At 39.6% G+C, this 27,017-nt stretch overlaps 2 protein-coding genes across 3 annotated transcripts in view; one reads left to right on the plus strand and one right to left on the minus strand.

The window, feature by feature from the left end:
- The window catches only part of mettl17 (methyltransferase like 17), a 12,484-nt gene extending 203 nt beyond the window's left edge, over positions 1 to 12,281 (minus strand). Inside the window, exons 1-13 of the mRNA XM_061979045.2 lie at positions 11,886 to 12,281; positions 11,548 to 11,689; positions 6,850 to 6,999; positions 6,684 to 6,771; positions 5,211 to 5,292; positions 5,058 to 5,131; positions 4,657 to 4,751; positions 3,676 to 3,746; positions 3,461 to 3,568; positions 3,284 to 3,352; positions 3,170 to 3,220; positions 2,993 to 3,079; positions 59 to 255 (exon numbers count right to left, since the gene is read on the minus strand). Coding sequence (XP_061835029.1) covers positions 59 to 255; positions 2,993 to 3,079; positions 3,170 to 3,220; positions 3,284 to 3,352; positions 3,461 to 3,568; positions 3,676 to 3,746; positions 4,657 to 4,751; positions 5,058 to 5,131; positions 5,211 to 5,292; positions 6,684 to 6,771; positions 6,850 to 6,999; positions 11,548 to 11,689; positions 11,886 to 11,954 — 1,283 coding nt within the window. The 5' untranslated portion in view covers positions 11,955 to 12,281. The remainder of the gene's footprint in view (positions 1 to 58; positions 256 to 2,992; positions 3,080 to 3,169; positions 3,221 to 3,283; positions 3,353 to 3,460; positions 3,569 to 3,675; positions 3,747 to 4,656; positions 4,752 to 5,057; positions 5,132 to 5,210; positions 5,293 to 6,683; positions 6,772 to 6,849; positions 7,000 to 11,547; positions 11,690 to 11,885) is intronic.
- Positions 12,166 to 27,017, plus strand: part of parp2 (poly (ADP-ribose) polymerase 2) — a 17,375-nt gene continuing 2,523 nt past the window's right edge. Inside the window, exons 1-16 of one of the 2 annotated variants that reach the window (XM_061979043.2) lie at positions 12,166 to 12,481; positions 13,172 to 13,381; positions 13,460 to 13,636; positions 13,806 to 13,876; positions 15,641 to 15,691; positions 15,769 to 15,865; positions 15,935 to 16,010; positions 16,094 to 16,196; positions 16,277 to 16,433; positions 16,644 to 16,782; positions 16,868 to 16,931; positions 17,012 to 17,146; positions 19,494 to 19,621; positions 19,774 to 19,873; positions 24,162 to 24,260; positions 24,370 to 24,494. In XM_061979043.2, coding sequence (XP_061835027.1) covers positions 12,412 to 12,481; positions 13,172 to 13,381; positions 13,460 to 13,636; positions 13,806 to 13,876; positions 15,641 to 15,691; positions 15,769 to 15,865; positions 15,935 to 16,010; positions 16,094 to 16,196; positions 16,277 to 16,433; positions 16,644 to 16,782; positions 16,868 to 16,931; positions 17,012 to 17,146; positions 19,494 to 19,621; positions 19,774 to 19,873; positions 24,162 to 24,260; positions 24,370 to 24,494 — 1,802 coding nt within the window. In that variant the 5' untranslated portion in view covers positions 12,166 to 12,411. Of the gene's footprint in view, positions 12,527 to 13,171; positions 13,382 to 13,459; positions 13,637 to 13,805; positions 13,877 to 15,640; positions 15,692 to 15,768; positions 15,866 to 15,934; positions 16,011 to 16,093; positions 16,197 to 16,276; positions 16,434 to 16,643; positions 16,783 to 16,867; positions 16,932 to 17,011; positions 17,147 to 19,493; positions 19,622 to 19,773; positions 19,874 to 24,161; positions 24,261 to 24,369; positions 24,495 to 27,017 lie in introns of both variants that reach the window. The other variant, XM_061979044.1, reaches the window with a different exon arrangement.

A 27,017-nucleotide genomic window follows, 5' to 3' on the forward strand; every position in this document is an offset into this window, starting at 1 on the left:
TTATTTAAAAAATGTTTATCATGTTGAAATAAATCAAAAGCCAGCTGGGAGCTCACACCTGCCGTGTTTTCGTGCGGTCACTACTACGTGCTTCAGCTGACCGTCGGGGCAGCACATGCGGCAATGCACGTGTCTTGTCCTGGCCTGAGGGGACGCAATTAGCCTGGACCACTCCACCGCCCTGTCGCTCTTCGCCTCAGAAGGGGGCTCCCGTGTCAGAATCAGGTAGCTGAACTTCTCAATCAGACTGTTGTGCTGAAATAAAAATCTTAATATGTGAACAGAATGTTTGGTTTCATTTTAAGGGTTCTGTTCTTAGGCCTGGGCTAAGAAAACATTTTGCTGGACACAATATTGTCAGCATTACTTTGAGACCAAATCACTAATCTTATCATAATAAAGCTGTCTATTGCTGTAAATTGGTTCCAGACATGACAGCGATTAATGAATTTCCACAAAGTAATAAGACTTGTAAATGCAATATTTTCATTGCTCGGGCATAAAAAACTTTATGACTTTCTAAATGTGTTTTTTAACATTATGAGAACCCTCTAGACACTGTTTCACTTTTAATCCAATTTAGTAATACTACCTGTGGCTGAGCAAATCAATGGCCATGATACTGAACAGCGTGCTCTGATTGATCTAATCTAGTGGCCAATACTACTGTGTGTGTGTATATGTATATATATATATATATATATACACACACACACATACAGGTGCATATGTATATTCACAAATACATATGCACATATATGTATGTATATATATACATACATACATATAGGTGCATGTGTATTTGTGAATATATGTATGTATATATATATATATATACATACATACATACATATAGGTGCATATGTATTTGTGAATATACATATGCACCTGTATGTGTGTGTGTGTGTATGTATATATATATATATATATATATATACACATATATATATATATATATATATATATACATATATATATATATATATATATACATATACACACACACAGTTAGGTCCATAAATATTTGGACATTGACACCATTTTCAGTATTCCAGCTCTGTACAACACCACAATGGATTTGGAATGAAACAATCAAGATGTGCTTTAAGTGCAGACTTTGAGCTTTAATTTAAGGGTATTTACATCAACATCAGGTGAACAGTGTAGTAATTACAACACATTTTATATGTGCCTTCCACCTTTTAAGGGACCAAAAGTAATTGGACAATTGGATGCTCAACTGTTCCATGGCCAGGCGTGTGTTATTCCCTCGTTATTTCATTTACAAAATAGCAGATAAAAGGCCTAGAGTTAATTTCAAGTGTGGTATATTCATTTGGAATCTGGGGAGGTCATCTCTCAATATGAAGTCCAAAGAGCTGTCACTATCAGTGAAGCAAGTCATTATTGGGCTGAAAAATCAAAACAAACCCATCAGAGAGATAGCAAAAACATGAGGTGTGACCAAATCAACTGTTTGGTACATTCTTAAAAAGAGAGAACACACTCCTGAGCTCAGCAACACCAAAAGACCTGGAAGACCACAGAAAACAAGTGTGGTGGAAGATAGACAAATCCTTTCCCTTGTCAAGAAAAAGCCCTTCACAACAGTTGGCCAGTTGAAGAAAACCCTCCAGGAGGTAGGTGCATCTGTGTTCAAGTCAACAATTAAGAGAAGACTTCACCAGAGGAAATACAGAGGTTTCATCACAAGGTGTAAACCATTGGTGAGCCTCAAAAACAGTTTGAGTTTGCCAAGGAACATCTAAAAGAGCCTGTGCAGTTCTGGAACAACATCTTATGGACAGATGAGACAAAGATCAACTTGTAGCAGAATGATGGAAATAGAAGAGGATGGAGAAGGGAAGGAAATGCTCAAGATCCAAAGCATAGCACCTCATCAGTGAAGCATGGTGGTGGTAGTGGCATGCGTGGCTGCCAGTGGAACTGGGTCTCTTATAGTTATTGATGATATGACAGCAGACAAAAGCAGCAGAATGAATTCTGAAGTGTTTGGGGCAATATTATCTGCTCATATTCAGCCAAATGCTTCAAAACTCATTGGACGGCGCTTCACAATGCAGATGGACAATGACTGCAAAAGCAACCAAAGAGTTTTTTAAGGCAAAGAAGTGGAATGTTCTGCAATGGCCAAGTCAATCACCTGACCTGAATCCCATTGAGCATGCATTTCACCTGCTGAAGACAAAACTGAAAGGAACATGTCCAAAGAACAAGCAAGAACTGAAGACAGCTGCAGCGGAGGCCTGGCAGAGCATCACCAGGGATGAAACCCAGCGTCTGGTGATGTCTATGGGTTCCAGATTTCAGGCTGTCATTGACTGCAAAGGATTTGCAAAAAAAGTATTAAAAAGTAACAATTTGATCTATGATTATGTTAGCTTGTCCAATTACTTTTGGTCCCTTAAAAGGTGGAAGGCACATATAAAATGTGTTGTAATTGCTACACCGTTCACCTGATTTGGATGTAAATACACTCAAATTAAAGCTCAAGGTCTGCACTTAAAGCACATCTTGATTGTTTAATTTCAAATCCATTGTGGTGTTGTACAGCGCTGGAATACTGAAAATTGTGTCAGTGTCCAAATATTTATGGGCCTAACTGTATATATATATATATATATATATATAGGTGCATATGTATTTGTGAATATACATAAAAACCTATGTGTGTATGTATATACACCTGTGTGTGTGTGTGTGTGTATATGTATTGTGGTTAGCGGTTTTTGGAGGGCTCTATGGGCGCAATAGAGAACTCCCATGAGCCTTATTGTTAGCCACCTCGTATATTCCGAATTAGAATGTATAAAAAAGAAAATCATGTGTGCATGTCTTACATAGGGATTGTGAAAGATTGGGAAAAAAACTGCAGTTCCCCTTTAACGATGCCGGCAAAATATAGGTTATTTTTATTAATCGTTGGATTAATTTATTTATTTATTATCAGCTCAAGCCAATTCAGTCTTACCCCGTAGAGTGGCATGTACATCTGGTGGAAGTTGCAGGGTACTGCAGGCGTGAGCGCTAGTTTGGGACATGTCTTTTCATGGGAACACTTGAATAGAAAAATACATTGAAAGAGTGAGACATCTCGATCGTGCTTGATAAAAAAAAAAAAGACATCTTAATACTTAGAAAAAAATACCGGTGCAAACACTGATGCTGGTCTGGTGTCGTAGACAGTCTTTTCTTTCTTCTAAAAATGAAAAGAAGACAACTAACTCATCATGCTGATTGTTTTTGTTTTAATGTACAATACCTGTAATAAAGTGTCTCTGGCCTCCATGAGGATCTGATGCCCTTCTTTGGTACCGTTTTCCACCAATAACTGTAGAAACATTTTTCAAGCACTTCATAACAACAAGGTGAAATCTCGTGAAAGTAGATATCACACTCACTCTGACTTATTAGTACAGAGTTGCAACATTTGACTGACCAGATAGGAGGAGGTCTTTCTCCACAGAGTGAACACCGCCTCTTCTCGCTCCTTAATGTTGGGAATCTCCGACAAGGTGTAGGCGGACGTCACAAGGTCAAACTGCACCTGAGAGGACGACACATGATGGAATCCTAATCAATCAATATTGTCTGCAAGAAAATGTCAAATAAACCACATGCAGCGTGTGTTCTTATTATTGGATATGGTCTCACCTTGGGGGAAACGGGGAGGAACTGCCTAAAGTAGACGTGCTTAATGTGAGAGGGAGCATGTTCATCATCACCTTCCCAACCGCAGCAAAAGAACAACAAGTTAGTCTTTTTTACAAAGCACTAACAACAGCAGGTCTGATATTAAAATAAGTACACTGGAAACTTGAGTTATGGAGTTGATTGGTTCTTGAACAGGGTTTGTTAATAGAAAAGCAAATTTCTCCATAAGAGACAATGTAAACATTAATAATGGGTTCCAGCCACGACAAAAGTCCATATTTTAGTAGAAGTCTGAAAAAAATTTAACACAGTACAAAGCACTATACAGTACTGTATATCAAACAAACATATCAAGGGGGTGATGGATCAACTTTCTATCTTTTAAAGTCAAAACAATAACCAGCTGAACTGTCCTTCTCCTATTTAGCCGCCACACACATTGTCACTAGCTCTGTGATGTACTCCCATTAAAATAAAAAAACTCCATAACGTTAACAGAGACATTGCTACAGGAAAAAATAAAATCCACTTAACATTGTTGGGTAATCAGTGGGTTAAAAGGGGAGGCAGTGTCAACAACACCGTAGATACTTCCTGAATGTTTCAAACCACACATTGCTTGTCCTTTGCTTTCTTTGGACTCATATCGAGCTAGCAAAACTACACAAATGCTTTAAAAATGCTTAAAAAACACTTAAAAAACACAGAAAGTAGCAATTATCAGTAGATAACGACAGCACTGCTGTGCTAACTGTCTGTTGACGGAGACGGATAATCCCGCCTAAAATGGATATGCTGCACGGCACAAAATGGCTGCACTGTAAGCACACAATGGGGGAGTGAAACGTTTGTACACAGACACAAGATTTATTTAACAAATATGTCTAATCGACCTGTGGTTTTAAAAATCAAAAAGTTAGTATAATGAGCGGTTCGTAAATTGATGTTCCAGTGTAATAGGCGGAGTGAGAGTGTGTGCACCTTTAAGAAGTCGCTCTGCCAAAATGTTCATGGGTCCTGAGCTGTCCACACACACAATCTCCTTCAAAGTGTCAGCCCAGTAAGAGTGCGACGCCCTGTGAAAAAAAAATGTATATTTGGGGATCCAAATTTACTTTTAATTCATATTGCCTGAGGCGCAGTTCATACAATGGAAATGCAAAGTAAACTTGGACTGCTTTGTATTCACACTGCAGAAGTGAAGCAAATTCCCTTTGCACCTGAAGTGAATCCAACTAAGAACAAGAGTTAAAACATCCCTACAATGGACCGTAAAAGAAAATCATAGTGATTTTATTTAAAAGCAGTCCACTTCTGTACTGCATCCAGTAACTATACAGTATTTGTGCAATACCCTTTAATTCAGTTCTCAGCACACTTACCAGGCCACAGTTCCCAGGCCAGACCCAAAATCCAGGAGAGACTGAGGAGCAAAGGTAGGATCCCGCTTCTTAATCTGTAACGGAGAGGAACATGAACCATAACTAGCTATATTGTTTCTTGTCTGGTCTTTATTCATGTGACTTTGCGGCCACCTCATTAAGAGCCCTCCTGACAGCAGCGTATCCTCCAGCCATGCGGGACGCCATATAAACCACGCCTAGCTCCTCATTATACCTAGAAAGACCACTTTGTCAATATTGGCCAGCATACGACACGTGTTCATTATTATAATTTTTTTTTTTAATACCATTTGAGCAGATAATTATCAGAAAAATAAGTTATGGCATATAAAAAGACAGGTAACATTAGGGGTGTCCGGACAACTTTTTTTTTTACTTACAATACGATACAGATATCGGAGCCTTGAGTATTGTTCGATACTGACATTGATCCAATATGATATCGGCAGTAATCTTACAAACTTTATTATTGTGTAGTGTGGAATGTTAGAACAGGCTTGATCAACTGAAATTAATCAGAGAAAATGGTAAGTATTGAAAAAACACTAACCTATCTATTATTAACTGTCTAAAAATGTACTTATGTTGTCTTTAACTTGAAGTGGAATAGTAATTATTTTTGGCAACACCTAGGGGCTGCAATAATTCAATACGTTAATGTTGAATGATGCAGTCATGTTTGTTACTGGGTACTTTCTAATATGCTTCTGCCTTGGAGACTTTGTCTATGTGAGTAATATGTTCATATTGACAAATGTGCGGTTTTAGACTGCAATGTTGTTCAATTAAGGACAATTGTTGTGTGCTATTGTGAGTTTAGGTGTTGTGTAGCTGCTTGCTCCTTATAGTGTATAGCCTACTACAGTATGTTTAACTTTTGTAAATGATTTGACTAAAATAGAAAAGACTAACCTTGTGTGCTCAGTAAAGGACATTTAGAGGCTTACAGTCTGTCCAGCTTTGCACATTTACAAGCGCTGCAGGACTGCTTGTATTGTAGATTTTTGATGCGAGATGGTATAATCTGATACTTATTTTATTTGCTGATATCGGACCAATATAATAATAATGATAATAATAATAATAATAATAGGCTAGATTTACACAGCACTCTTTCTAGTGACTCAAAGAGTGTCACACTTAAAACCCATCATTTATTCACTTCACATTTATATCTGATGGTGCTAAGCTACATCTGTAACTACAACTGCACAGATAGACTGACAGAAAAGTGAAGTCAAGTGAAGTGAATTATATTTATATCACGCTTTTTCCCTAGTGACTCAAAGCGCTTTACATAGTGAAAGTGTCAGCCAACTTGCGCCTACGGCCTCTACCAAACATTCATTCACATTCATTCATACACCAGAATGAGTGGCAAAGGGAGCAAGGTGGGTAAAGTGTCTTGCCCAAGGACAGGAAAACAGTTACTATGATGGTGGAGCCTGGATTCGTACCAGGAACCCTCAAGTTTCTGGACGGCCACTCTACCATCTGAGTCGAGCCACCCCGATATCCGGACACCCCTAGTTAGCGTTGATAATAGATACTGTAAATCTATGTTTGCCATCTACATCTGAATACAAAAGTAATAAACATAAGTACTTCAAGGGAGTCCAGCGATAAAATGTTCGTCTGAGCTCAGAAATAACCTCCCTCTGGATGCGTTCCCCCAGTAGGTGCTTGTCCACATCTGCAACGTAAAGAAGACAGACTGCAGCACATGTACAGAAAACTTCCAAAATATTAAACATATTCTCTTGTCACACACTTCCTGCTTTCTCCGCTGCTTTTTCCCACAGCTTATTCTCAAGAACGAGCGCTTTCTGTCTCAGGGTGGAGTCCTCCACAGCTCGCTTCCGGCTCCACAGGAAGTTTGTCAGCTTGAGAGTGCGGTCGGGAAGTTGAGTCACCTGAGCCTCTGTAGGTCAACAAAAATAATAAAATGCTAATGTTCCATAAAATTGTGGTTAATTGTGTATAAAGATAAATTAAGTTCAGAAGAAAAAAAAGAAGCTTAAAACAGAGGCCTGGGGAACACCCCTATTAACTGGTGAATCATCTCACCGTGGCTTTTTCTGTAAATTGGACATACACCACAGCAGATTATTAATTATTAATTTAAAGGGGAACTACATTATTGGGGATTTTTGCCTATCCTTCACAATCCTTATGTGAGACAAGCACACATATGTTATAGCTTTTTTATACATTCTAACTCCTATATAAACGTTAGCAAAAGTCATCATGTGGACTATGAAACCAACAAAAGAAAACTAACAAAAAAAACCCTTGTCATTATCATTCATTAACATATGTTATACTTGTTCTGAAATTGTCATGTATCCATCAAATCAAATCAATCAAATCAATTTACAATCAAAGTTGATTGTAAATTAGGGGCGGGACCTGGATAAGCATTCTTGCTTTTTTCCCCGTATCCCTTTTCGGTGGGTGCCGTTGCATGTCTGTCAAATTACAAAGAGTGATGAAGTGTTGCTATACTGTATATATATTTATATATATATCCATCCATCCATTTGCTACCACTTGTCCCTTTTGGGGTTGCTGGACCTATCTCAGCTGCATTCGGGCGGAAGGCGGGGTACACCCTGGACAAGTCGCCACCTCATCGCAGGGCCAACACAGAAAGACAGACAACATTCACACTCACATTCACACACTAGGGCCAATTTAGTGTTGCCAATCAACCTATCCCCAGGTGCATGTCTTTGGAGGTGGGAGGAACCCACGCAGTCACGGAGAGAACATGCAAACTCCACACAGAAAGATCCCGAGCCCGGGATTGAACTCAGGACTACTCAGCACCTTTGTATTGTGAGGCAAATGCGGCCCCCGAGTCAAAAGGTTTGGGGACCCCTGGTCTAGTGTCTGCTCTGCAGTGCTGTGTTAATTGTGTGCTAAGTGTGTTGAAATGTTTTATTCTAGCACAGTGGTTCTCAACCTTGTTGGATGTACCGAACCTCATTAGTTTCATATGCGCATTCACCGAACCCTTCTTTAGTGAAAAATAAAATGCTTTTTTTTTCAAATTCAAGACAAAGTTATATATTTTTGGTAACACTTTAGTAAGGGGACCATATTTTAAGTAACAAATACTTAATTTAGAGTTTTTTGGTTAGAGTTATGGTTAGAGGGTTAGAGTTATAATGAGGCCATGCTGAATAAGGCATCAATAAGTACTTAATAATGACTAGTTAAGAGCCAATATGTTACTAATTTGCATGTTAATAAGCAACTAGTTAATGGTGAATATGTTCCCCATACTAAAGTGTTACCATGTTTTTTTACTGGTGCACAAAATTAACCGTGCATGAACATCACCTTGTTTAAAGAACAAAACCAACACAGTGAATAAACTCACAACAAATGACACACCTGCAAATCAGCGTGACTTCTGCTGTTGCCGTATCCGTAATACGCCGATAGGGAGAAGTTTTTATTTACACGAGGAGTCGGGTGTGTTTTGACCTCCGCCGAACGCCTGAGGCTGACTCACCGAACCCCTAGGGTTCGACCGAACCCAGGTTAAGAACCACTGTTCTAGCATCATACTGTGTGTTTTTGTGATTTTGAGCCGTTGCATCCTACTTTCAAGTTTGTAAATATGACTAGTGGGTCAGTGATTTAGCATCACACTGTATGTTTGTAAATCTGACTAGTGGGTAGGGTGACCAGGTGTCCGGATTTAGGCCGGACAGTCCGGATTTTTAATGCCCTGTCCGGCGTCCGGCGCAGCATCAAGCCGGAAACGTATTTGTCCTCCTTTTTGAGGCACTAGGCTTGAAGAGCGGAGTTTTTTCATCTTTGCTGGGCTGCAGCGCAATAGCCAATCAAAGACCGTAAAAAAATGCCCCCAACGCAGTAACATATCAAATGATTGGCTAAGAGCGGTGTCGGATACAAATCTGCTTATCATTGGTTAAAAAATTAAACGAGGGTCCATGTGCTGCAGAAAGTTAGCATCATGCCAAAACGCAAGACCTCGTTTAATTTTGAATGGATAAAAGAGCACGAATTTATAACGAAAAGCAGTCGAGGCTCATTCCATGGCTTCTGCACACTTTGTCGATGTGATGTCGACGTAAGTAGTCAGAGGAAAGCTGCAATTGAACGGCATGCGGGTACGGATAAACATAAAAGTAATAAACGTGCGGCAGGTACCTCTTCAATGAGGACATTTTTTCGTGAAGTTTCGTCGCTCCTGGATGACAAGATAACCGCTGCGGAGCTGTGCAAGGTGTACCATGCTGTAAAGCATCACCAGTCCTACAGAAGTTTAGACTGCGGCATGAAAGTGGACCGGGAGATTTTCAGTGACTCGCCCACAGCTAAAGGGATGGCCTGTGGCCGAACAAAAGCCAAGGCATTGTGCGAGAACGTCATCGCTCACTTTTCGGTACAGGAACATACCGACTACATAAAAGAAAACAACCTACCCTTTTCCGTGGCAACCGACGCCTCAAATAAAGGAACAAACAAGTGTTTTCCCATTGTGGTAAGGTATTTTCACTTTGATGAAGGCATCCAACATGTCGTGTTGGATTTTTATAGTGACAGCAATGAAACGTCAGAAGCCATAACAAACCAGCTGCTGGCAAAACTTGAGATGTCTGGCTTAGAGGTGAAAAACATGTCTGCATATGCAGCAGACAATGCCAGTGTCAATTATGGCAAACATAACAGTGTGTATCAGAAGCTGAAACTGAGCCAAAAAGATGTGCTCCCTGTAAACTGTTTGGCCCATATTCTGCATAACGCAGAATATGCAGCAAGCAGCCTTGATGTTGATGTGGAACATTTTTTGTGGCATTTTTTTAGATTATATATGTTACCTGTTAATTGTTGTTTACATTTAAGTCCACACATGTTATGCTTTGTGGCACTCTGCACTTGAAAATATTAATCTCAGTGGTCACTTTTTGAACACCACAATGTATTGAATAAATACAAATACTGTTAACAAACACTTGACTTTAATATTTTTTCCTATTCAGCCACACAAACATCTTTAAACCACTCAAAATTGTACTATAAATAAGAGTATACCAGAGTCCTAGGTACACCATAGTAATTTATTGATATGCCGCATAATGTCCTCCTTTTTGGTGTCATGGAAATGGTCACCCTACTAGTGGGTCAGTGATTGAGCATCATACTGTATGTTTGTAAATCTGACTAGTGGGTCAGTGATTGAGCATCATACTGTATGTTTGTAAATCTGACTAGTGGGTCAGTGCCTCCCCAACCTCAAACCTCACTGCACGTCACTGAATTAGGCACTGCTGTGCGTCGGACACCGATAGATAGTTAGGGCCCGCAATGGCCCATTGCAAAAGGACTCCCACAGGGAGTCCTTATGCAATGGGACATAAGGACCTATTGTTATTGTAACGTTTTATTTATTCTTTATTATTCTTCCGCACCCACAATAAACTGTAATTTGACCCACTTAACATGCTTCAAAACTCACCATATTTTATCCACACATCAGGACCTGCGAAAATTGCAATTTAAAAAAAAAACGAACCCCAAAACTCAAAATTGCGCTCTAGCACCCCCTAGGAAAAAAAAAACTAGACGGCCCGTAACTCCCACTAGGAAGGTCGGAGAGACATGAAACAAAAACCTCTATGTAGGTCTGACGTAGACCTACATTTCATTAATGGTACATTCTCGGGCCAAAATCAACAGGAAGTTGGCAATTCCCCCTTCAAGACAAAAAAGTACTAAAAACAGTCACTTTTGCCTCTTTCAGCTGTAATTTGACCCCCTTAACATGCTTCAAAACTCACCAAACTGAACACACACATCAGGACTGGCTAAAACTGTGTAAACTGTAATGAAAAAACCTAACCCCAAATCTAAAAATTGTGCTCTACAATTAACTACAGTTAACTCCCACTGGGAAGGTCGGAGAGAGATGAAACAAAAACCTCTATGTAGGTCTCACTTAGACCTACATTTCATAAATTGACAACCCCCAGCAAAAATCAACAGGAAGTTTGCTATTCCCCCTTCAAAACAACTTTTTTGTCAAAACCGGTCAACTTCCTTCAAAAACTATCTCCTCTGAGCGCGTTTGTCGTTTCTGCTTCAAACTAACACAGGAGAGAGATTAAACCCTTGTGTATAAAATAACAGAACAGTTTTTTAATACCTGCTCCGGTTTTGATTTTATGACCCTTCAATTACCCGCTGCACTGATGCTCCTGCGGTGCTGTTTTTTTAAGATGGCTGCTCAAAAGCAGGAAGCACCAACGTGCCCACACAATGCAGACAAGGTAGGTACACTAGACAAAAGTCTTGGTACACTTCAGACTAAAAGTAGACAAAAGTATTGGGACACTTAGGACTAGCACCTGCCAAATACGCGGGCCCGAACAACGCTGCTTGCAGCTTTAATTTTAATTGTTGCTCGAATACGTAATTATATAGGGTAACTTACTGTCAATGATTGAGCATGCGGCTGTCAGGAACTCCTCGGGTAGGCGCAGGGTTTTGAGGTGGCTGACACCTGGATGTTGTTTGTGTGGTCGCCCTTCTAGGAAATCTAAGTTGGTCTGAGGGTTTGCAGCAGCAGTTATGTTCTGTGGGTTAAAGTATAAATTACGTTAGAATAAACCTTAAAATGGGACAAATGAGAAGTTTAAAGTGAATAATTATATAACGAACCACTTAAACCAAACACAACGAGTGAGGTTGCTATATAACAGCTGACATCAATTAATGGGTGACCTCTGTTTAATGATGCTGCATTCAATGACATCAACAAACCGCACTCACCCTGCTCAATATCTTCACTACGCTCGCCTGCTGACAGAAGACACGGGAAACGTAGCGTCGTGTCCCCATAACTACGCCCTTACAAAGCAAAGGTAAATGTGTTTTTAAAATGGAGTAATGCAAAGTAAAAGTTTCAGCCACCGCCACACTTTGGTGGACACATTTCCTGGGTCCCTCAACAAAATATTTCCGGTCATGACATGAGGCGGAACTACTGTTCTTCAAACTTTTGTTCCTAGTACCCGAAATCTTACTAGTTTTCTTTCGAGCCAAACCACTTGATACTGTGTTGGTAGTTTATGATAAAGTAATTTTTATTACGGTCATACTTAACCATATATCGAATTGTTAAAGTGACATGCGCTTGGATTTCACGCTTTTTCTCCCTTCCTCCTGAACGTCGTGTATTCTATCTTTTATTGACGATCTCTCTCTGACGTCACCGGGCAACCAGGAAGTGTATGCTTTCCCGCCCTCTCGAGATACTGTTTTTTGTTTTCACTGCGTATTTATAATTTTATGAACAATGACGAGGCGGACAAGAAGTTCTAAAAGCAAATCGTTGCTACAAAATGAAGAAGTCCAGTCTCACAAAGGTATTAAAGGCTAGCTCGACCGGGCTGATAGAACGTAAACGCTGTGTAAGTCACAAGTGTGTGTTGACCGCAAATGAGAGTAACGAAACTAGCTCAGTTTATTTAAACTGACTATTGTGATGATTTTGTTACAATTGTACAACCGACTTTTTTATTAACTTTATTGCAATTGCGACGTTTATAATGTATGTATTAAATCAACTCGATTTGCGGTCGTGTCACAAACATTTTCAGGAGACGTTGTCCTCAAATTAAACACTGATGCATCACTTGTATTATTACATGACCCCAAAAGGGACAAGCGGTAGAAAATGGATGGATGATTATACATAATTTGTTTAAATGGCTTTGATATCAGATACAGTTTGATGTCACAAAACACCAATATTACTTTACGTTGTTATTGAAGTCAACACTACAGGGAATAATGCATCATTTGTGATAAAACCAACTAAAACAAGTGTTTATCATTGTTGTATTTCATGATGTGGCTATATCTGTACACACAATATCCTCACATTTAGTTACACATTTCTGCTTAGCTAACTTGCTGGTAGGTGTGCATTGAAGATCCAAAAATGTTATATTCTCCAGCAACACACGAAATGTACAGTTTGAGAACATAGTTCACTTTGTTTGTGGGGATTTTGTTCCAAGAAGAACCATTATGTTGTTATGTGATGTGTTCAGTGTGGCAGTGGCAGGGAGATGAAGGTCAATGGGAACCGTACTCAACATCCGACTGTGCCTTGCTGGACTCCGCTGTCACCTCAGGGAAAACCTCCATCTCTCTGACTTTGGGCTCAGGGGCGCCTTATGAGGTGGACCTGAAGAAGATGGTCCAAATCAATCCTGTCAGCAAGTACAAGAGAAAGATTCGCTCCCAGCCGGCGAAAACAGGTATGTGTGCTTGCGCCACAAAAACATTTTCATACTTAAAGGACTTTGAAGTAATTTAAGTTTTTATATGGCTTGCAGGAGGAGGTTCTGACGACAAAGGTGACACGAGCGCTCCTAACGGTGGTCCAGTTGAAGTCAAAGAAGAAGAGGAGGAGAGCGAGGAGCGGCCAGCTGCGACAAGCAAGAGGAAACGAAGCCAGAGCAAGAGCGAAGGGAAATCTGATAAAAGGCTAAAAGAAGAAACACAGAGTGAAGGTGCGTTCGATTGTTATACCTTTAGTCACCTGTACCACATGTTAACATGGTTTGCCAGCATAAACCTGTGCATAAGACATGTTTGATCTCTTTTGCTGCTGTGTTACAACTGAACCGTGAGTTTCATTGTACACTATTATACTAACATTGCTGTTTTGATGTTGAACAGAAGTTGTGAAGACAGTGGTCATGAAGGGAAAAGCTCCGGTGGACTTGGAGTGCCAGAAGAAGCTTGGAATGGTACCACAACTTAAGTGACTCTCATCCAAAGAGAATCCTATAAAACTGTGCTCTCAGAGGGCATTTGTTTATGTTTGAATGTCAGATGTCAGGGAACTGAGCAAATAAAGTACAGTCGTCCCTCGCCACACTGAGCTTTAAAGGGGAACATTATCACCAGACCTATGTCAGTGTCAATATATACCTTGATGTTGCAGAAAAAAGACCATATATTTTTTTAACCGATTTCCGAACTCTAAATGGGTGAATTTTGGCGAATTAAACGCCTTTCTAATATTCGCTCTCGGAGCGATGACGTCACAACGTGGCGTCACATCGGGAAGCAATTCGCCATTTTCTCAAACACCGAGTCAAATCAGCTCTGTTATTTTCCGTTTTTTCGACTGTTTTCCGTACCTTGGAGACATCATGCCTCGTCGGTGTGTTGTCGGAGGGTGTAACAACACGAACAGGGACGGATTCAAGTTGCACCAGTGGCCCAAAGATGCGAAAGTGGCAAGAAATTGGACGTTTGTTCCGCACACTTTACCGACGAAAGCTATGCTACGACAGAGATGGCAAGAATGTGTGGATATCCTGCGACACTCAAAGCAGATGCATTTCCAACGATAAAGTCAAAGAAATCTGCCGCCAGACCCCCATTGAATCTGCCGGAGTGTGTGAGCAATTCAGGGACAAAGGCCCTCGGTAGTACGGCAAGCAATGGCGGCAGTTTGTTCCCGCAGACGAGCGAGCTAAACCCCCTGGATGTCTTGGCTCACACCGTCAAGAGAAAAATATCGACCCTAGCTTCCCTGGCCTGCTGACATGAGGGTATGTCTACAGAATATATTAATTGATGAAAATTGGGCTGTCTGCACTCTCAAAGTGCATGTTGTTGCCAAATGTATTTCATATGCTGTAAACCTAGTTCATAGTTGTTAGTTTCCTTTAATGCCAAACAAACACATACCAATCGTTGGTTAGAAGGCGATCGCCGAATTCGTCCTCGCTTTCTCCCGTGTCGCTGGCTGTCATGTCGTTTTCGTCGGTTTCGCTTGCATACGGTTCAAACCGATATGGCTCAATAGCTTCAGTTTCTTCTTCAATTTCGTTTTCGCTACCTGCCTCCACACTACAACCATCCGTTTCAATACATTCGTAATCTGTTGAATCGCTTAAGCCGCTGAAATCCGAGTCTGAATCCGAGCTAATGTCGCTATAGCTTGCTGTTCTTTCCGCCATGTTTGTTTGTGTTGGCTTCACTATGTGACGTCACAGGAAAATGGACGGGTGTATATAACGATGGTTAAAATCAGGCACTTTGAAGCTTTTTTTAGGGATATTGCGTGATGGGTAAAATTTTGAAAAAAACTTCGAAAAATATAATAAGCCACTGGGAACTGATTTTTAATGGTTTTAACAATTCTGAAATTGTGATAATGTTCCCCTTTAAATATTGAGGCGAGTGAGCATTATTTTTTGGATTTAAAACAAAATTAATTTGCTGAAGCAAAGTGTCGTGCACATTGATTTGATTGCATGTTATAATAAATTAAATTTAAAAGATTATACATTTCAGAACAGTTTATTTTTACAATATTGTTTTTGTTGACTCACTGTAAACTTTTAAGTGTCAACATGCTCTTAGTATAATTGCCATTTGGCTATATATGTATTTGCTAATTCTACACTTAAAACTCACTTTATTAATTTCAGTAAAACAATTAAATGGCCCAATTTCCCAGCTTGCAGGCTTTTCAGTGTGTCTGTCTGTCTTCTCAGGCTCATGTTTACTGTGAAGGAGAGGACGTTTACGACGTAATGATGAACCAGGTAACATGCTTCACGACGGCATTAGCTGCTGGACAAATATGCAAACAAACATTCTTTTTTCCGTCTTGTTTCTGCAGACCAATCTTCAGTACAACAACAACAAATATTACCTGATCCAGCTGCTGGAGGACGACGCCTCCAAGGCGTTCAGCGTGTGGATGAGGTGGGGCAGAGGTCAGTGCGTCCGCTCAGGTCCTATGTGTCTCGGTGTGACATTTTTAATGACTCTTTGGTGTCTCCCAGTGGGCAAAGTGGGTCAGAACAGCCTGACGCCGTGCAATGGAGATCTGCAGAAAGCCAAAGATATCTTCAAGAGAAAGTAAGCGCACCACCTTGGTTGAGTTACTCTTTTTTTTAAATATTTTTGGTTATTTTGTTTTGCTTTATGCTTTTTGGCTTCAGGTTTTTGGACAAGACCAAGAACGAGTGGGAACACAGAGCAAGCTTTGAGAAGGTGGCTGGGAAATATGACATGGTCTACATGGACTACAGCACAAGTTCTAAGGTACATTTTGGCACAAAGAACTAAGCTATCTCGACCTTGAGCATCACTGAATAAAAGTGTTGTAAATTTCTTCACTGCAGGATGAGAAGGAGACCCTGCCAGTCGCCGAAGTGCCAGAGAAGAAAATCTCCAAGCTGGACATAAAGGTCCAGTCTCTGCTGGAGCTCATCTGTGACCTCAAAGCAATGGAGGAGGTTGTGCTGGAAATGAAGTTCGACACTCGCAAAGCTCCCCTTGGTCAGCCCAAAACAATCACTCATTATAATGACAGCCAATTCAAGTCTCACACCATGAAGCATGTTAGCAAGCACTATTGTGTGTCTGTGTGTGTGACAACAAACTTCTCAATGCTAAGAGGCTAACAAGGTTATATCACTGAGTTTAGTGTTATTGTAATGGCACTAATGGTTGCATGTAAAGGTTTTTTGACTGTGCTTTTGCCTGCAGGAAAGCTGACTTTGGAGCAGATCAGTGCGGGCTACACGGCGCTAAAGAGGATTGAGACGTGCTTAAAGCATAAAGACCGCGCCCGTGAGCTGGTGGAAGCCTGCAACCAGTTCTATACCCGCATCCCGCACGACTTTGGGTAAGGAAGATGCGACAAATTAACTTGACAGAAATAAAATCTTTAGTTTGATATATTTATGCTTTCTTCTCTCCATGCGATGTAGACTGAAAACGCCGCCCATTATTCGGACAGAAGACGAGCTGAAGAAAAAAATTGAGCTCTTGGAGGTGACAATTGAGATAGGATGTCAGTAAAGTGTTTGTAACTATTTTTGAAGTAACCATCACACTTGAATATGTCTACTTAGGCCTTGAGGGACATTCAGATCGCAGTCAAAATGGTCCAGAGCAGCGATAATGGTGATGAGCATCCTCTGGACCGACACTACAGCTCCCTCAAATGCCAGCTGAACCCTCTGGACCCCGTCAGCCAAGAATACAAGGTCTGTACCTGCCATGTGACAATGTTTAAATGCATTTCCAGAGAGACTTCTACAGATGCACCTTGGTCTTTTACACGCCGCAGTAGGATTTTTTTTGTGCTCTCACCAAACACTTCACACAAGAGAAAACTAGTCTGTGTCATTCCACGGGATCGAGCGCCCAAAACAAAAAATCCCTTGCGTTGTTGACTTAGACTCTGCTTTATTTGATTAAGACTGAATATTAATCCACCATGCGGCTAAAGAAAGTTGCGAGTGCCAGCACTCTGATAAAGAAGGTGAGAAACAATATTGAATTCCAGAAATAACTTGTAGCAAAGTATAAAGGTGGCGTCTGTGTAGATCTACCCTCTCTTCCTCCCCCTCGGCTCATCACCGTCTTAACTAGAGGTTTTCCAATACATCTTTTTATTTTCCGACATGCTGAGGGTATTAGAGCCTTAAGTATTGGCCGATATCGATTGTGATTTGATACGATATCAGCAGGAATCATAAATAATTGTACTATTTTATATTGTGGACTTAGAGGTCGACCGATATGTTTTTTTTTTAGGACCGATACCAATTATTGGTCAAGGAGGCTGATAACCGATTTTTAAGGAATATATTCATTTGCGGTAACATTTTGTTAAACATGAATAGCATAAGTCTGTTTTACAAGGCTTTAGGTGTTTTTTTTTACATTTTATTTTAGGAATCGGACCATGTTTTATGCGGCGCTAATGTTGTGGTTAATTTAGCCCCAAACAACATCAGGGGATTCCAAAAACACCTTTATTACATGTGTCTAAGAGGAGCATTTACATTTGTATTTCAAAATATGGAAAATCTCCTAAAAATTGGTATAAAAAAAAAAGAAAAAGAAAAGGGATTTTTGTACATCACATTAACTTGCAAGCGAATCAATTTTATAGCAGTTTATTGTTATTAATACATCAATCAATAAATCAATCAAAGTTTACTTATACAGCCCTTAATCACAAATGTCTCAAAGGGCTGCACAAGCAATAAATACCACATCAGGGCAAGAAACAACTCAACCCAATGGGAACAACGTGAAAACCTGGAAGGGACGACAGATGTGGGGACTCTCCCTTTGGGCGACCGGTGTAATCGATGTCAAGTGGATACGGTTAATAATGGGAGAGTCCAGTCTATAGTGGGGCCAGCAGGGGATCCTCTGGCATGTAGACAAGTCGGGGCGCAGAGACGTCACCGACTGATGCATAAGGAGTGGTCCACCCCGGGTCCCGACTTCATAATATGAAAGTCCAGTTCATTCGAAGGCCACCAGGGGATCCTCTTTAATGAAGACAAGTTAGCAGCGTCAACATATTCCACTCATCTTGGACATTCAAATTATCATATTTCCAAGTTCAAAAAAATTCCAGGAATTCCCAGTTTTCCAAACCCATTTTTCTGTCGACTACTCCTCCCACATTTTTCAACCCGCTTCAACCGTTCCACCGTCGAATAATTTCTCTTAATCAGGACGAAAAACGAAGTTATTTTTTGAACTGGAAAAATTCCCGGTTTTCCCGAAATTCCAGGAATTCCTTAATACCATTTCTGAATTAAAAATGTTACTCCTTCAACATTTCTTGACCGTTTTGAAAAATTCCAACACCAACCATTTCAACTTGTTCAGAACATTCAAATTGTTTACCATTTTCTAAAAAATCCCTCTTTTCCTGGAATTCACAAATTTTCATGAAATTCCCATTGAAATGATTGGGACATTTTTCAAAGTTCCACAACTCCCACATTTTTTATCCGATTCAAACCGTTCCAATTTCAAAATATTCAGACTCTTCAACATTCCAACAATTATTACATTCATACTTCATTCTGTCAGCATTTCAGTTCAACTTCAGCATTGGAGCATTCACACGCAATTCCTTCAGGAATTCCCTCATCTAGTTTAATATGTTTTTTTTGACAAATGTCCTGTTTTTGATTGCATTATTGTTCTATAAAGGACACTTACTACGTATGTCTAACTTTTGTGCTATTTGTGTGCTTTGCTATAGTGTAGCTGCGAGCTCCTAGTAGCCTATAGCCAAAAGCCTACTATGTTAACTTTTTGTAAATTACTTTACTAAAATACAAGAATCTCGTGTGCTTATGAGAAGACATTTGGATGTTACTTTGAACAAGTAAAGTACATGTACAGTACATCATACAGTACATCGGAGATTTCAGACGCAAACCTTTATAATTCGATACTTGTTCATTTATACATTGTAATTCTAATTTTGTCTGACATTTTGAAACATATTACTAATAAAAAACACTGTAGACATAAAAGTAATTGTCTGCAATGATGATTTTTTGTCTCCATGTCCAGGTGATTGAAAAGTACTTGCAGTCCACTCACGCCTCCACACACGCTGACTACACCATGAGCGTGCTGGACATCTTTGCTGTGGACCGAGACGGCGAGACAGCCCACTTCACGTCACAAATACATAACAGGTCATAGCACATTGGAAATATTGGAATATAAATAATCCTATCCAGGGTCAAACTGCCTCCGTCACAGAAAGCTTAGTGACTGTTATGGGTGTCCATGGACATACATTATATTGGTCAAACTTCTAAAGTCACTTGTTATCCCTGGGATTCAGGATGCTGCTGTGGCACGGATCTCGCCTCACTAACTGGGTCGGCATCCTCAGCCAGGGGCTCCGAGTGGCGCCGCCCGAAGCTCCCGTCACAGGTTACATGGTAGGACAAACGTCATCGCATCCTGCAAACCATAGCACTCAGGACAGACAAGACCGATTTACATTTTACAGTGATATTTCCGTCTGAACAGGTTCAATAGCATTTTACATGTTGTGTTTTACATTGCTGCAATCTGAATCAGATCTGGATTCACTATTGTTTGACATTCCAGCTTCTAGGCCGATTCAATTTAGGAATACGTCTACAACGATAGACGGTAATAATGATAACGCCAGTAAAACTTTTGCCGGTTTTAATCGTTAGCATGCAAACAGGTTAAGGCCTAGCATATTTCTAAAATCCATCCATCCATTTTCTACCGTTTGTAAGATGGCAACAAAGAAATAAATCCATGAATTTTGGTTTAAAATGTACAACATTTGCTAAAATTCTGGCATAAAATATTAGCATGCTAACAGGTGATGGGCTCGCATGCTTTTAAGATGGCGCCAAGTAACGGAATCCATGATTAATAGATCAAAAAGTACGAAATTAGCTAAAATTCTAGTATAAAATGTTAGCATTTTAACATTAGCATGGTAAGAGGGAAACAGCTAGCATACTTGCACCAAATAAAAAAATCAATGAATATTTTGTTTAAAACATAAAATGATCTAAAATGATAGTATGTAACTTTAGTGTGTTAACAAGGAAACAGCTAGCATACTTTTAAGATGCTGCCAAGTAACAAAATCTATGATTATTAGGTTAGAGTAGGGATGTCCCGATCCGATATTTGCCAAAAATTGCGTATCGGCAAGGCATGGGAAAATGCCGATCCAGATCCAGTTTAAAAAAAAACTCCGGTCCGTGTTTTCCAGCGCACCTATTTAAATAATACATTCCACTTTTCTGCTGCTCTGTAATTTCCGTTCCGCATTTTCCAGCACACCTTCAACACATCCACACGTCTGTGGAATCTCACGCAGTTGCTTTTAGTTGCTGGCATTACACGACAGTCTCTTCTCACTCTTTCCTGTGTCTCCCTCTCACAGACAGCGAGCGCACCTTCTTACACACGTCACATACTGTCACGTCATACGTCACATACGTATTCGTCCTCCCCGAGCAGAGAGCGAGGTAGCGGCATGGCTAACGTTAGCTGTGATGCTAGGGCAGCCGCTAAGGTGCGCGCCTGCTCAAGCGTCCTCTGCGCACGGCAAATCTATGCCACGCACAAAATCAAATAAAAAAATAAGCGCATAACAATTTTCGACACACGGACACGACAGAGACAACAGTTTTCGTCATCATTGTTCAAATATTGTGACGTCTGTCGAGACGTTTATCTCCATTCGGTGCCACACGTCCAGACTCCACACCATCAAAATGGCAAAAATTTCCACATCAACACCGTATGAAAAAATTAGTGATTTTTTTAGTTGTGATTTCATTCTCTGCATGAAAGTTTAAAAGTAGCATATATTAATGCAGTATGAAGAAGAATGTTTTAATGTAGACATGCAAGCCTTGAAAGAACATTTTGAAAATCAAGACTACATTTCCTGCAAATGGGTGCATTTCTACCCTATATTTTAACTTTAGATTTATTCTCATATCAAACTCTTTTGGCTGTCTTTTTGACACTTACATCAGGCGCCCCCCTCCACACCCTGGATTATAAATAATGTAAATAATTCAATGTGATTATCTTGTGTGATGACTGCATTATGATGATAGTATATATCTGATAGTATATATCTGTATCATGAATCAATTTAAGTGGACCCCGTCTTAAACAAGTTGAAAAACTTATTCGGGTGTTACCATTTAGTGGTCAATTGTACGGAATATGTACTTCACTGTGCAACCTACTAATAAAAGTCTCAATCAATCAATCAAAACACATAGAATCATCATACTGCTGTGATTATATGCATCAAGTGTTCATTCAAGGCTAAGGCAAAATATCGAGATATATATTGTGTATCGCAATATGGCCTTAAAATATCGCAATATTAAAAAAAGGCCATATCGCCCAGCCCTAGTTCAATGATGCCATTTCTGTTTGTCATGTATAATTTTGTCTATTTTGTGTTTATCCTTGAATAAACACGTCAGTTTCTTGTTACCAACCATTGTGTATTATTCAAACTCCCCTAATTCAGCTGGCTAGTTGTTATCAAGAGTACTAAAACCCTTTTCAACATGATTCTGACAACTAAGTAGGCTAAATAACTTTAAACTTTAATACATGCTCGAATAGGCCAGTATCGGTCAGTATCGGTATCGGTCAGTATCGGTATCGGATCGGAAATGCAAAAACAATATCGGTATCGGATCGGAAGTGCAAAAACCTGGATTGGGACATCCCTAGGTTAGAGTGTACAAAATTAGCTTAGATGCTAGCATAAAACATTAGCGTGTTAACGTTAGTATGCTAACATTAGAACAGATAGAATACTTCTAAGATGTCACCATGTAACAAAAACTGAAATTTGGTTCGGAACTTGGGAAAGTGTTAGTTTGAATGTCGAGGATGAGTGGAATGTTTTGATGGTGCAATGGTTTGAATTGGATGAGAAATGTAAGAATTGTGGAACTTTGAAAAATGTCCCATTCATTTCAACGGGAATTTCCTGGTAATAATGAAATCTGGGGAAAAGTGTGACTTTTCGGAAGGTGATAAATAGCATGAATGAGCTAAATGTTGGTGTTAAAATGGTTGGAATTGGTTGAGGAATGTGTTAGTAGTAATACTTTTTTTATTTGAGATTTAGTGTTACAGATTACCAGGTATTCCAGAAATTCTTGGAAAAGCACAATTTGGTTTGGAACTTGAGAGGGTGTTAGTTTGAATGTTCAGGATGAGTAAAATGTGTTAATAGTGACATGGTTTGAATCAGTTGAGAAATGTGGTGATTGTGGAACATAAGGTTGAACGTCAAATGGTCACAATGTACAAGTACTTAATAATTGTTATTGATGACAATTTGTCTTTTTAATCTCACATTGGAAAAAGGTGTGGCTAAATTTAAAATTAAATTGGGATTTTTCTTTAGAAACAAGTCCTGCTTTTCAGTTAGGAAACGCTTGATTCTGACCATTTTTGTGCTTTTGCTAGATTTTGGAGACTTGCTTTTTTATTTAGTATTTCGTCCTGACACTTATTTTAAAAAACTGGATACTGTTTACCACTGTGCCTTACTTTTTTTTTTACTAGTTGTGGCAACCTTGTACACCATTGCACTGTACATGCAAATGCAGACTGTTCATCTTTGTCAGTTCGCAGATTTTATCGCTGGATGGTTTTTATTAATACGTCACTTCTTGGTCTGGATCCCTCTTATTTGTGTTCTTTTATTTGTTAAGATTCCAGTCGCGGCAGCTTAAGGTCGCAGGACATACTTGGCATGTTTGTTCCGACAGCCAACACAAATCTTGGAAAATAAGCTTTCAGATATGCTGCTCCATGGTCATGGAATAACTGCTGATCTCTTTGGGGGAATTTCAGGCCATTTTAATGGATCGAAAAACTGTTCCTGTAGGGCATTGTACTTGTTTTAAGTTGTTTTTACTGAAACATTTTATACATTGTTTTGACCTACCACATATACATTATGTAAGTGGGGCGGTATAGCTCGGTTGGTAGAGCGGCCGTGCCAGCAACTTCAGGGTTGCAGGTTCGATCCCCGCTTCCGCCATTCTAGTCACTGCCATTGTGTCCTTGGGCACGACACTTTACCCACCTGCTCCCAGTTCCACCCACACTGGTTTAAAAATGTAACTTAGATATTGGGTTTCACAATGTAAAGCGCTTTGAGTCACTTGAGAAAAGCGCTATATAAATGTAATTCACTTCACTAAGTAATTTGTTTTTTAATTGTCGTGTGTGACTGCTGCTATTTTTGTTGTTCTTATAACTATTTCTTTTAACTTTGTGTTGCTGCCCTCTTGGCCAGGTCACTCTTGGAAAATATATTTTAATTAGTTTTTCACTTGGTTAATTAAAGAATATTGATATTGATTGATTGATTGGAAAGCTGGTCCATTCATTTGAATGGGAATTTCCTGGGAATTTGGAAAATGTCATCCAGCAACATTTTTAAAAAGTTTTAATTAAATGTAAGTCATTTATAACAGTCTTATCTAAAGTCCCATCTCGATGTATTTTGAAGTGAAATTTGCCCCCGAGGAGTACATAGTCATTACATTTGTTTTAAATTGTATTAAAAAGGGCCTTAAAGAGCATTAAATTAGATTTGCTGATACTTGCACAAACCCTTTTTATAGATGCCTTTAAAAAAAATTTAAACTTTTGTTGGTTGTCACCTTGTGTTTCATTCAGTTCGGTAAAGGCATCTACTTCGCCGACATGTCATCGAAGAGCGCCAACTACTGTTTTGCCAGAAACCACAACCAAGTCGGTCTGCTGATGCTCTGCGAGGTATCAGAACTCAGACACACATTACTTTGTGGGATTATAAAATACCTGAAAGCCTAATACCAGTCTGCAAGCAGTTGTAACAATCTGTGGTGTTTGTGTGTTTGTGCAGGTCGCCGTGGGAGACAGTAACGAGGTCTTGGACGCCAACTACAATGCCAACAACTTGCCGGCTGGAAAACACAGCACCAAGGGTGTAGGACAGACCGGACCCAACCCCAAAAACTCTGTGGTTCTGTAAGTTCAGCTTCACACAACTCAGTGTTGTTTTGTGATTTATTAAAGTACAACAATGTCTGCAAATCAAAAGAAGCACTAGAGTGGAAAATGAAAAATCTATCCAGTCTTAAGCAGTAACCTTTATCTTCGATGTGTGTGATGAAAGTGTAATTTAACAATGTAATTCAACTACGCTTTTCCAGGGGTGTCCAAAATGTGGCTAATGGCTCATTTTTGTTTTCCATCCATCCATCCATTTTCTACCGCTTGTCCCTTTCGGGGTCGCGGAGGGTCGCTGGAGCCTATCTCAGCTGCATTCGGGCGGAAGGCGGGGTACACCCTGGACAAGTCGCCACCTCATCGTTTTCGTTCACCATATTTTAAAAAAATCTAATAATTTCAACATAATGAGATATGTACCGGTATATATTTTACACAAATTTACTTTGACTCCATCAACAGATGTAGATGTTTTGTTGAGATAGTTTAGCAATGGAATGCTTTTAAGGTTTCAAGATATATATGAAATTATTGATATAGATTGGGCCAACAATAGAGATTTTAATTCTATCGTCATATCGTGATAATGCATGTTAAGAACACGTTTTAGCTGTCTCTCTGAAAATTTGGCAATGAACGTATCCATAATTGGATGGATGGATAGATAATCTTCCACGGCACACCAGACTGTATCTCACTGCACACTAGTGCAGTGTTTTTCAGTCACTGTGCCGCGGCACTAGTGTCGTGAGATACAGTCTGGTGTGCCGTAGGAGATTGTCTAATTTCACCTATTTGGGTTAAAAATATTTTTTGCAAACCAGTAATTATAGTCTGTTGTTGTTGAGTGTCGGTGTTGTTACCATGAATTGATTTACTTGGCTGCGATGAGGTGGCAACTTGTCCAGGGTGTACGCCGCCTTCCGCCCGATTGTAGCTGAGATAGGCTCCAGCGCCCCCCGCGACCCCGAAGGGAATAAGCGGTAGAAAATGGATGGATGGATGGATGGATGGATTATTTACTTGGACCCCGACTTAAACAAGTTGAAAAACTTATTCGGGTGTTACCATTTAGTGGTCAATTGTACGGAATATGTACTATACTGTGCAATCTACTAATAAAAGTTTCAATCAATCAATCAATCAGTCAGTCAGTCTAGAGCTCGGCAGAGTAACCGTGTAATACTCTTCCATGTCAGTAGGTGGCAGCCGGTGCTAATTGCTTTGTAGATGTGGAAACAGCGGAGGCATTGTGCAGGTAAAAAGGTATCTTGATGCTTAAACCAAAAATAAACAAAAGGTGAGTGCCCCTAAGAAAAGGCATTGAAGTTTAGGGAAGGCTATGCAGAACGAAACTAAAACTGAACTGGCTACAAAGTAAATAAAAACAGAATGCTGGACGACAGCAAAGACTTACTGCGGCGCAAAGACGGCGTCCACAGTGTACAACCGAACATGACGTGACAATCGACAATGTCCCCACAAAGAAGGATAAAAAGAACTGAAATATTCTTGATTGCTAAAACAAAGTAGATGCAGGAAATATCGCTCAAGGAAGACATAAAACTGCTCCAGGAAAATACAGAAAAAATAGAAAAAGCCACCAAAATAGGAGCGCAAGACAAGAACTAAAACACTACATACAGGAAAACAGCAAAAAACTCCAAATAAGTCAGGGCGTGATGTGACAGGTCGTGATAGTACACCTAATTTGAGACAAGAGCTATATTGAGGCATGCTTGGTTATGGTTTAAAGTCATATCCAACAATTGCGACAACGACTTTTTTTTTTTTTTTTTTTTTTTTTTTTTTTTTTTTTTAATGTCCTGTCCAGCTTCTCAGGCAAATCATATAGTTGATGTAGATGCCCATGTCGGCTGTTCAGATTTACTTTACAAAAGAGAAGTGTAGGATACTTCTCTTGTTGCCTTATTTGTATTTGACTTTATTAAATGTATTTATATTATCATTTAGTGCAGCCGGGCCGGAGCAGGAGGGGATAGAAAGAGAAAAAAAAAGAAGACAGAGGGGGAAATTGTGGGGACAAGAGGGGGATTAGACAGAGAGACAAAAACAACAACAGCAAACAACAACAACAACAACAATAGAGCAACATCAGCAAATATGACATGTACAAATATGATGGTAAAAGTAATAGCAAATAAGCAGTTAGCGAAAAATAAAAAATAATACAGAAATGACAATGAGCATTATTACACTACAAATGGATCAATACAAATACCAATAGAAATAGCGCTATTGATAATGAACAATACCAATAATTTACCTTTATTATCAACAATACAGTTGTTTAAATGCAACAATACATATACGTAATGATAACTTGAGATACGAAAGAATGCAGAAAAATGGAGGGGGAGAAAGAGAAGCAACCTACATTAACCTTGTAGATTGTTATAGTCACAATAGGTTAAGCTTTGTCAGTGTGCCATGTGTTACACCCAGTTTACCCTAGGGCAACAACGTTAATATATGTTTGATGAAACGTGATTATGTGCATGAGTGTAAGTATGCATATGT

Source organism: Nerophis lumbriciformis, linkage group LG19 (assembly GCF_033978685.3).
Source record: "Nerophis lumbriciformis linkage group LG19, RoL_Nlum_v2.1, whole genome shotgun sequence".
In the NCBI taxonomy this organism is placed as follows: Eukaryota; Metazoa; Chordata; class Actinopteri; order Syngnathiformes; family Syngnathidae; genus Nerophis; species Nerophis lumbriciformis.